At 46.0% G+C, this 11,157-nt stretch overlaps 2 protein-coding genes across 3 annotated transcripts in view; one reads left to right on the top strand and one right to left on the bottom strand.

Moving 5' to 3' along the window:
* Nucleotides 1-6,978, bottom strand: part of fndc1 (fibronectin type III domain containing 1) — a 38,849-nt gene extending 31,871 nt beyond the window's left edge. For both annotated transcript variants that reach the window (XM_056581320.1, XM_056581321.1), the window contains exon 1: nt 6,872-6,978. In XM_056581320.1, coding sequence (XP_056437295.1) covers nt 6,872-6,944 — 73 coding nt within the window. In that variant the 5' untranslated portion in view covers nt 6,945-6,978. The remainder of the gene's footprint in view (nt 1-6,871) is intronic.
* A 3,541-nt stretch (nt 6,979-10,519) lies between these two features.
* otofa (otoferlin a) overlaps nt 10,520-11,157 on the top strand; it is an 81,845-nt gene continuing 81,207 nt past the window's right edge. The window contains exon 1 of the mRNA XM_056581652.1: nt 10,520-10,836. The gene's annotated coding sequence lies outside the window, so the exon portion shown is untranslated. The remainder of the gene's footprint in view (nt 10,837-11,157) is intronic.

Below are 11,157 nucleotides of genomic sequence, written 5' to 3'. Positions count from 1 at the left end.
CTCATCGGACATCACCATCCATACTTCCCAAGGGTGAAATTGCAAGTACAGCCCAGTAGTAGAATCAAAAAGAGATACTAAAAACAATACAACTACAAACTACTTCTATACCATAGCTGGTGCCTGCTTTTATACTGTATATAATTCTGTCCCAACAGCATCATCCAATGCAAATGCTGTTTGCATTGGATTGCTCTTTAGAGACTTGGTCAAACATGAGTCAGATGATGCAATGCCCTACGTCATAATAAAATAACTTAATAGAATTTAATGTTATTATTGTTGTTTTTCTAAAGCAAATGTTGTAACTGAATGAATCATAGGAGGATTGGGAATGACTGCGATGAGAACAGCATGGTTCTTTATTGTTTCAGCTGGCAGGATTATTTATCGATAACAGAAACAGCATTTTTGCCTGCTAGAGGAATATCCAACCTGATTGGGCTGATTGTGTCCTACACCAATAAACAAGAAAAACAACTAACCAAGCGAAGCAACAAACCCCAGAGAACTAAGACACACAGGCTACCACAACAAACCCTAAAAAAAGTTTGTTAACTGCGTTTCGTTTATTACTCACCCACAGAGAATGGCTTCAGGGCTCAGTGTTTGAATGAAACATGCCAACCTTAAATGTCTCCCATTATCAAATGGCATTTACAGCATTAGATAGTAACGCTACAAGTGATGATCTCCATATGGCACAGAGTTTCCACTAGAACCGGACCCAGAAGCACATCATGCTCGCTAAAGGCCAGCTGGGGCTAGATGTCTTATATTCAGGGGAACCTCACCCCCATATTCTTTGACAGTAATGACCCCCCCCCCCCCAACCACCACCACCACTATCCCCCTATGTGCCTTTTAAACCCATTAATCCTCTGCATTGGGTTAGCAGCTCTGCCATGTCACTGGTACTTACTTGAAGTCAGTACCAGAAACTAATTTCAAGAGGTCTAACCTGAAGTCAATACCAGAAAATACTTTCCAGAGGTCTAACTTGAAGTCAATACTCTAATACTGATGATGTCAAAACGTGGCTCATAAAACCACTGGAAGTTATAAGCGCCGCAGAGTGACTGATGGAGAAGGTTGAGGATCATTAACTCACTTTGGCGGGCCGATGAGGACATTGGAATTGTTGTCTTCGTGCCCGAACAGCCGCCAGTACATCAAGTTTGGCAATTCAACTTTTCAGACATCCCTTCCTGTGCACTGCTGAGAGTGCAACAACACTTCCTGGTATTATTATCGGTGGCTCCTGATCAAAAGAGAACGGAAAGCTGAACGCCACTGGCTCAGCACCCAGGGGTGGAGGAGTGGTTATTCCTGATACGGTTTTTTTCATACTTTGACTTTAATTAAGTTTATTTGAGAGAAAGAAAATGAATAAATACACATAGCATTAAAATTACCAGACTAAACTAACTAAAGCCACTACTCACCAGAGACTGCCAAAAGAAAAACTAAAAGGGCACGTTAAAGCAATAGAACGGTAGTTGACATAGTTAGCATTCTACTGGTTTACTGGGGTACACCAGATGGCTGGCGGTGCATTGTGGTAGGTATGACCCTCACACCCGTTACACTCCTGTGTTCTCCAAAACCTTTACTACCCTTGTTCTGGGTGAAGCGTGGCCATGGAATCTCTTCACCACTCGTGTTCCTGGTGCTGTCAGCAGGTGTGAACCCTAATGAATCCCCATGCTTGGCTCCCAAACGGCTCGCTGTAGCTGCTATTCTGCTGGTGCACTTCAGGCTTCATGTGCATCAAAGCTCTGTGTTCTCTCTCTGTTTGTGCTCACTGCCGCTACCACAGCTCTGTCCAAATATATATGACTTACTCCATGAGAATAGCCTGGATCATCACTGTGTGCATAATGTTTACGTGTGTAGGTCCATGTAAGAATGCTGTTGATATTGTTTGTGTGCGTGCATGTGTGTGTGCACGCGCGCGCTCGCGTGTGTGTGTGTGTATGTGTGCCTGCAGGCATGCGTGTGTGTGTGTGGGTATGTGTGTGTGAATGTGTGTGTGAATGTGTGTGTGTGTAGGTATAGGTGTGTGTGTGTATGCACGTGTGCGTGTGTGTGTGTGTGTGAATGTGTGTGTGTGTGCATGTGTGTGTTTGCACGTGTGTGTGCGTGTGTGTGTGAATGTGTGTGTGTGAATGTGTGTGTGTGTGTGTGTGTGTGTGTGTGTGTGTAAATGTGTGTGTGTGTGTGTGTGTGTGTGTGTGTGTGCGTGTGTGTGTGTGCGTAACCAGAGCCCCTCTCCCCCTTGTAATTAGCTCATTACTGGGAGGCTTGAGGCGGCAGGTCGGATTCATCAGATGTTTTTGACGGCCTGCTCTGACGAGACCTGGACCTCGTCCAATCACCTTCATGCTGTTTCCAATAAAACTGTGGAAATGACGTATAGGTCTGCGCCGCCCTGTCCAGATATCAATCTAGGACTTCTGGACCGTTGGGAAACATCTGATCCAGGGGGGAGAGGGGAGGACGAGGAAATGCTTTTTGATTGAGATCGTGAGCCTTGCAAATGCAGTGCGTCCAAGATGGTTGAGGGCTTTGAGTGAACCGTTTGGCATCGCCAGATGAGAAGCATTAATGTCGTAATCTCTCGGTGTGAGGGAAAGTAATCCAATTCAGTGGAGAAGAAGCTTGGGATATACAGTAGATATATACTTGGACACCTACCAGCACACACAACCACACACACACACACACACACACACACACACACACACACACACACACACACACACACACACACACACACACACACACACACACACACACACACACACACACACACACACACACACACACACACACACACACACACACACACACACACACACACACACAGATAGATTGACTATGTGAAGAATTACAGCCTAAGGGGATTATTATGTCAGTCCCTCCACTTAAGACAGGTATGTTAACGTGTGTGGTATTCTCTGTGTGTTTTTGTTTCTAGGTGTAGCCCATGCATGTGCCCGGGTGCTCCCATGCAGCACAGAAAGCATATATTCGTAGTCGTATCAGGAACCCCTGAATCTGACACCCCAAGATCCAAGGAGAACACTATAAAGGTATCCCTCACCTGAACTCATCCTCGTAAAACTGAATAATCCCCTGGACATGTACCGCACTATCTTCTGTGTTACAAGGACCCCTTCTACTGTTGCACACAAAATTAAAGAGAGGGTGCCCCAAGTCCTCTGTTCAGGGTTTGACATAAATCCCCTATTATAATCCATCCCCTTTAGTCTTTAGGGAGGCATATAATAATAAGAAAGGCGTTTTAAACAATCAATACGAGTCACTCTCTTTTCTGAGGTATTTGTAACTAAAAGCTCCCTCTTTATTTTCAAGAATAATAAAACCCATCCACCTTTCATTCATTCATGCTCACATTCGTTCAGGTATTTGAACGAATGTGGGGGGGGGGGGGGGGGGGCTCTCTTTTATGCCTGCTGCCTGCTGTGTTTATGTTTTCTATATTTCGTAGGCCCTACCCTGTGAATAGAAATGTACTTACCCATAGCACAGATTATATAAAAGTAACTCTATCTGATATAAAGTCTCTCTGATATACAGTCTCTGTCTCTCTGATATAAATTCCATCTGATATAAAGTATATCTGATATAAAGTCTCTCTGATATAAAGTATATCTAATATAAAGTCTCTGTCTCTCTGATTTAAAGTATATCTAATATAAAGTCTATACATAAAGTCTCTGTCTCTCTGGTATACAGTCTCGCTGATATAAAGTCTCTCTGATATAAAGGCTCGCTGATTTTTCCCCGGGGGGCCCCAGATTCCCGTCCCCGGGGCCCAAGACCAAAACCCCAGGGCCCCAGACCTCAGCCCCAGGGGGGGCCCAGACCTCAGCCTCAGGGGCCCCAGACCAAAGCCCCCAGGGCCCAAGACCAAAGCCTCCCTCTCAGCAGCCGGAAAAAGATTGCAACGGTTTCAGTAAATTCAAAGAATTAATCCCTCTCCTATGCATTAACTCCAGGATTCCTCATTAAATACAGCAGCCATCGATGACCCTGCAGTGCGGTTCACCTCTGTCTGGTGTTAAACACCGCCATAGAGCGATCACCATGCTATCTCACCTAGGACCGCGGCTGGCCCTAACCCCCTGACTTCTGTCACTCACACACACATCCTCACATGACTTGTCGAAACGGCTGTCGCTGTGAAGAGCAGCCAACGACTTTGACTTCGAACGACCCAGAACACATTCTTGCGTCTAGCAGGAACCCGAATCACAGAGTTTAAACCCATTTAACTATTGTCGTTAAACTGAATACCCTGTTACCTTTTGAACCCAGACCATTATTATGACATTCTTCTATTCTGTTCTTTTCTATTCAAGTCCTACAAAATGTTCCCAGGTGGTCCGCATGACCAGAGGCAGGGGTCTCTGTTAAAGCACCCTGCGGCTGTTCCACCGGTCAGCGTGGGGTCCGAGGTCATTATTAATGACACTGCTACGTTGGTCTTTGTTTCATTCGTCCTAGTCCTGGAGCGACACTCAGGCCCTATAACCTGGGGGCCCTCCGCTCAGGGAGACAGGTGCTGCACCCTGCCTTGTTTAGACATACGGCACACAGCCATGACATCATGGAACTCCTTCCCCGCCAGCGGGAGCAGGTGGGAGGTGTGATGGACGCCTCTGCCCCCCAACCCCACTCCCCACCGAGGGGCAGGCCGGAGATCTGGGTCGGGGCTGAGTCAGGTGAGCAAACAATGTTGACTATAAGGAGGTTCACATGTTCTCTCTCTCTCTCTTACTCATTCACTCTCCCTCTCACTGTTTATCTCTCTCATGCTCTTGATCTCACTCGCTCATAATCTCTCTCTCTCTCTCTCTCTCTCACTGACTTTCTTTCTCACACACACTCTCTCATGCACTCTCTCTCTCCCCCCGATGATGCGCTCCATGGCCAATTTTAGAAGTTGAAGTCACAAGGTGACTCTCCTTTCTGAGGTCTGTCACAGAGTGCTCGTCTCAAATTCCACGCTGCTAGGTGGAGCGAATAAATTGAATTCCACTGGCTTGCAAGAACATGATTTCCTCTGTCCTCTTCCACTCACTCTATCGCTCCTCTCTCTCGTCCTTCTGTTTCTCTCTCACACTCGTCCCTCTTTGTTTCTGTTTTTCTGTTTTTTCCCGCTCTCTCTTTCCAGCACTTGATAGAGTGTGGTCCGATGGAAGAAGTTGATCTTTTTTTGGTTGTTGTTGCTGTCATCAAGGGAAAGCGTGCTGCCTCTCTGCTCTGTTTCCACTACTGTTGTCAAGATGGCTAGGAATCAATTTCACCCAACAAGCAGGAAGTATGGCTCTCCATGAGCATGGCTCAGGTGCTGATGCTTCAAAACACAACAGGGCACAGCAGTGTTTATTTAGCACACCTGCTGAATGGAGAGATGTTGATCTATATCATATAGAGATCTTTCAAGGTCAGAAAGAAAAGGAAAAAAGACATTGGTAGGATTTGAGTGGACAGAGGGAAGCTGGAGTGCTTGAGCATGACAAATGAAAACAGACCAAAGAAGTTCAGTCAGTCCAGGACTACACCATGCACTTTCACCATGGTCAGATGAATGCATACATTTATCTGTGTGTTTGTGCATATGTGTATGTGTATGTGTATGTGTATGTGTATGTGTATGTGAGAGAGAGAGAGAGAGAGAGAGAGAGAGAGAGAGAGAGAGAGAGAGAGAGAGAGAGAGAGGGAGAGAGAAAGAGAGAAGAAAATAAAAGGGTGGACTATAATACGTGGCCATTCCTGATACTAAAGTGTTCCTCTCCAAGATAATTTTTTCTTCCATTTTACTCTTTTCTTTTCAGCTGGAGATACTCACTGTACAAATCCATCCTTCATATTTGAGCAACTTTTTATGTTTAAGATTGTTTCGTTGTCTCTAACAAATTACATTGCTTTTGACTGTTTTGATCACTTCTTCACCTGCATGACGTCACTCTGACCAGCCTATAGCTACCACAGGTGATTCAATTACAGATTACGAGTGACGCACATTTAAATTTCCTACAAGCACAAAAAACTGTGAAGACTTTTGGGGTGGGTCATCGGGCCCCAGCCTATCGTGTCAGGGCTGCAAATCTTTCGTTACCACGAATAAATGACGTCACTTTGCCCTCAATCATAAATGTCACCGTAGTGATGTTTGTCGTGCTAATGTAAGTGATAAATAGCGCTCCTCTACAACTGTATGAGGTAAGAGCCCAGCAGGCTATTCCATGACTACTGCTAGACGCACGTCACATTTTCCCTCCATAGAGTTGGCCGACATGGATGGAGGATGTCACGGGCCTCTCTTCATAAGAGTGCTTAAATGGTCGATCTCGCATCTGTAAAACATTAATCCTCACCACTGACACTCTAAATACTTAAACGTGTCCTATCTGGCTATTTGTCTCTGCACCTATGGTGATGGCTTGGAAAGTTGTTACGCACTCACGAATTTGCGTGCGCAACACACACGCACACACACACACACACATGCACACGCACACGCACACGCACACGCGCACGCGCACGCACGCACACGCACACGCACACACACACACACACACACACACACACACACACACACACACACACACACACACAAACTATAGACATCTACCAAATGTATAATTTATAGGCTCCAAGGCTTATTATGGAGCCCACCATGATGTTTACTATTTAACTTATTCAGCACGCAGAAAGTCCACCATTGCACTTTTGAAAATAAAGAATCAATGAACCAAAAACGAATAATAATACAAAATAATACAAATACCAAAAAAGGTAAACAAGCCATGCACCTGCTCTAAGAGGAGAGTCTTACCTGCTAACCCTGGTCCAATGGCGCAAAAAAACACAAATAACACCCAGAGCCTCCTCGTTGCAGCGAAAGCCATAGTTGGTAATAGTGTGCTGGTTGAGCAGCTCAACAGATGGATGGATTGGGGTGGAAGAGGGCTGGGAGAGGCCCGCTACTGATGGGCGGTGGTATCGGGGGATCCAGGCCCACCGTCTCCCATAGTGTGCCTCCCTCTGTCGGTCAACATCGGAACTTCAGTCAGAACAGTTGGATGCTCGTTTTTGGCCCCCGGTTAAAGGTAATGTTGGATTATGTAAACTCCTTCATGATTGGTGGTATTCGATTTTGCATCAAGTTTGCTTTACATTTGCTTTAAGTCAACAATAAAAATAGCCCGCAAAACAACCCAGAAAAACGATAATGTACACAGATCAGTGGGAACCACCAGATGGAGAACAACATTTACAATATCTGGTGGCCTCGCTGGGCTTATTGTCGTCAAATGATGCTGACGCTAACCCCAAAATGATTTATTAGTTCTCTATGAATTAATATTTTATTATTATTCATAAATTGTGCCCTTATTTAGCTTTCCATCAAATAGTTAAGGCCTTATTCAGCATTGTGATGGCTCATATATTGCATGCTAAAAATGTAAGGCCTATGACGAATATATAAACGTTCAGCACATGATTGTCTAATCAATACTTGAAACCTTCTGATCAATACTACTCTTTACATGAAGCGTGTCAACGCCCAAGATGACATGGCAATAACATTGTCGCATAGATTCGTCATATCTAGTCTTTCCCAACTGTGCCCGCTGCATTATATTGCAGTGGACAATAGCGCCCCCTTCTGCCTCGATCGCAGCTGCGCTGGAAAAGACGTCCCGGATCGCACGGTCACCCAGGGCGGCTCTGATGCCGGAAGAACATAACATTTTTTGGTAACATAGATCAACCGCTGTTCATTAGGTTCTATGGCAAAATGATTTAAAAAAGGGAACAAATTGAATAAGACTGAAAGACTAAAGCAATAAATGACGAGGCATACCAAGCAGGTCGATCTAAACAGCAGGAGGATCTAGGATGATCCTTTTAAAAATCCATTGTAAAATGATAAGCAACCAATGCAGTGACTTTAAAATAGGTGTTGTGTTCTCGGTCTGGTCGTCAGTTCTAGTTCTGAATGAGTTGGAGGCTGAGCTTGACCCAGCAAGAAAGCACTGTAAGACCCAGACTGGTGAGGGGAGAGTCTCAATAACACTAAACAATAAGGGTAGGCCTACCGAAATTACCTATCTATTAACATTAAACAGGAACCCAATTCGTAAATTATTGCAAGACCATTAATTAACGGTTAATTAATAATGCTTAGACTGTGTAATGCTGCATTAACCTATGTATAGGAATGGCTCATTATGTATCCTTATAGTAAAGCGGTATTCTCCAACTATATTGGACACATGCCCGGAGACACATTTCGACATTAACTATAGTTAGTCTTCTGCTTCGAGGCCTACTGTACAAAGGTCTGTGGTTCATTTGAGTCAGGGCCTGAATGTGTGTGGCAAATGTGCTCCTCTTTGCTGTGTTATTTTTTGGCAATCTAAAAAAACATTAAAAACTGGTGCACTGACTTCACAACCCGCCAAATAATTTTTGGTCCATCCATCCATGTTTCCATAAGCCTATCCATTTTGTTTGCAGAAACTGATTGTCAAAGCCAGGTAATTCAGTAGAGCCTGGGGATGGAAATTGCATCATCAAATTTGGGTTATCCCGAGCTGTATGGTCAGGGTTAGGGTAAGGGTCATCAATATTAAAATAAATAAAGCTTTTAAATATTTCACTGTTGGTGGACTGAATAAAATAGTTGAACCAGCCCTATAACCCTGTACCCTCTTTCTATTGTACATCGGCTCTTACCTCTCGAGGTCCTGCGCAAAGATATGTGGTTTGGTTCCCCCGGCAGGATGCAGGACCTGGTCTCTCACCGGGCCCGGTGCTCCAGGGACAGCTGCGAAGATACAGATATAATGACCTGCCCTAAGGTTCACTAAACAGGTCCCGAAGGTTTCCTCATGATAGACAGTATTTTAACACACAGCTAACCTGACCGAAGGTCTTGAGCGCCATCTGGCGGTCGACGTCAACATTGATGTGGGCTGTGAACCTGTTCCCGGGGAGTCCTCACCGCGTCCCGGGAAGTTCTCACCTCGTCCCGGGGGGGGAGGTCTCACCGCTTCCAGGCCTCACCGCTTCCACCGCTCCCCGCCTCCCCGGGAGACTTCACCGCGTCCCGTGGATTGCTCAGAGCCTCCCGGGGAGTCCTCAGCGCGTTGGGGCCGACCGAGGGGAGCACGGTGCTGCACGCGGGACTCTCTTGACCTACTGCGGTATTACTGAAGGTGTCGAGAGGAGGCATTCCCAAACATTAACTTTATAGTCGGGACGTGTCCAGCGTATAATAATTAAATAAATAATACAACAGGTAAATAATGGATTGCTTTGTTGCCTCAGCTGCGTCAAAATCACTGTGTCCATTATTAAATATACCCCATCCAGCCTACATTAATATAGGAGAAGAGAAGAGAGGTGGAGAAGAAGAGAGGTGGAGAGGAGGAGAGGTGGAGAGATGGAGAGGTGGTGAGGAGGTGAGGAGAGGAGGAGGGAGGAGAGAGAGGTGGAGAGGTGGTGAGGAGAGGAGAGAGAGGTGGAGAGGAGGAGAGGGAGAGAGGGAGAGAGAGAGAGAGAGAGAGAGAGAGAGAGAGAGAGAGAGAGAGAGAGAGAGAGAGAGAGAGAGAGAGAGAGAGAGAGAGGTGGAGAAGTGGAGTTGAGAGGTGGAGAGGTGGATAGATGTAGAGGTGGAGAGCTGGAGAGGTGGAGACGCAGGGCGGCATCGTACTGGCCTAGATCTGCCTCTTGCTCCCGTATGTTCCCGAGCCTCACCCGGGCATCAGGGTAGTTGGGATGTCGGTTGCGTTGTGATCGCCGTGCCGTTTCCTTTGGGAACCATGTCATCAGCCTTCTTGTACACTAGGACGACAAGCTACGAGCTGCCTCTGATCCGCTGCTCACACAACAACAAAGAGTTGCTTGGTGATGGAGTCCCGCTCTACGTCGATTCAAACGGGAGCTCCACATTCTCTTTGTAATAAGCATTGAATGTATAAAATAAATATATGCACAGCACACACACACCCACACACACACACACACACACACCCACACACACACACACACACACACGCACACGCACACGCACACGCACACGCCACACAACACACACACACACACACACACACACACACACACACACACACACACACACACACACACACACACACACACGCCTATATATAATATTTGTGTAATTTATATATATACATTTTGCCTTCTAATATATAGCCTACTGTATATTCGCTTATAGGTTGAGATTAAAGAAATGCTTGGCGTCAATGGACCGGCTTACCAGACAGCATTCTTTTCTTTAGAAAACATAAAAATCGATGTTTATGGTCAAGTCCTTTACTTCTCCTGATGATCCTCCCTCAGCCCCCCGCCCCCTCACTTCGGCAGCCCCCCGTGGATCACAGTCCCCCCCCCCCACACACACACACACAAACACTCCCCCCCTGACTTGATGCGCTCAACGAAGCCTCGTGAACGCACGGCAGACGCAGTGGATGCGTGGACGCACTGAGTTCATGAATGGTTGGAAGCGTTTCTTTCTTTACGAGAAGACTCCAGCAGAGCTCCAGCATGGACACCGAGGGCTGCTCCTCCGGACCGGGGCGCAGCGGGAGGCTCACATAGAAGTCGCCGACAAGCACCACGACAATCCTACAGTCAAGTTTAGAGTTTGAAGAAAGACAGCGATTTGATCAGCAGCCACGGATTAAATAATGGCTTTATTGGTTCATCTGAAGAAGGTCTCCTTTCTTCGCGGCAAAGGGGACCGCATCGCCAAAGTTACATTCCGAGGTAAAGAATGTTCCTTTTTCAACGATTTTCCAAAAATGTGTCTTCGTAATGTATCGTTGCTATCTTCTCCTTTACTATTTGAAATATGCGCAGCGCTCACTGCTGCGCAAACAAAGTTCAGAAGCCCCCCTTCCTCCTCCAGGTATGAGCAGTGAACGCACTTCGCTATGACGTTCCTACGGCTGCTCTTCAATGCAAGGAGCGAGTGGGGTTTTAACTAGGCTATCTGAATAATAAATTAACTAACCTTTTCTTTTTGCAATACCGCACAAGATGTTAAGTTATGTGCTACCGTATTTCCAGCCATTAAACCCCCTGGCA

This window comes from Gadus chalcogrammus, chromosome 21 (assembly GCF_026213295.1).
Source record: "Gadus chalcogrammus isolate NIFS_2021 chromosome 21, NIFS_Gcha_1.0, whole genome shotgun sequence".
NCBI classification, from domain to species: domain Eukaryota; kingdom Metazoa; phylum Chordata; class Actinopteri; order Gadiformes; family Gadidae; genus Gadus; species Gadus chalcogrammus.
This window is presented reverse-complemented; position numbering and strand designations above follow the sequence as displayed.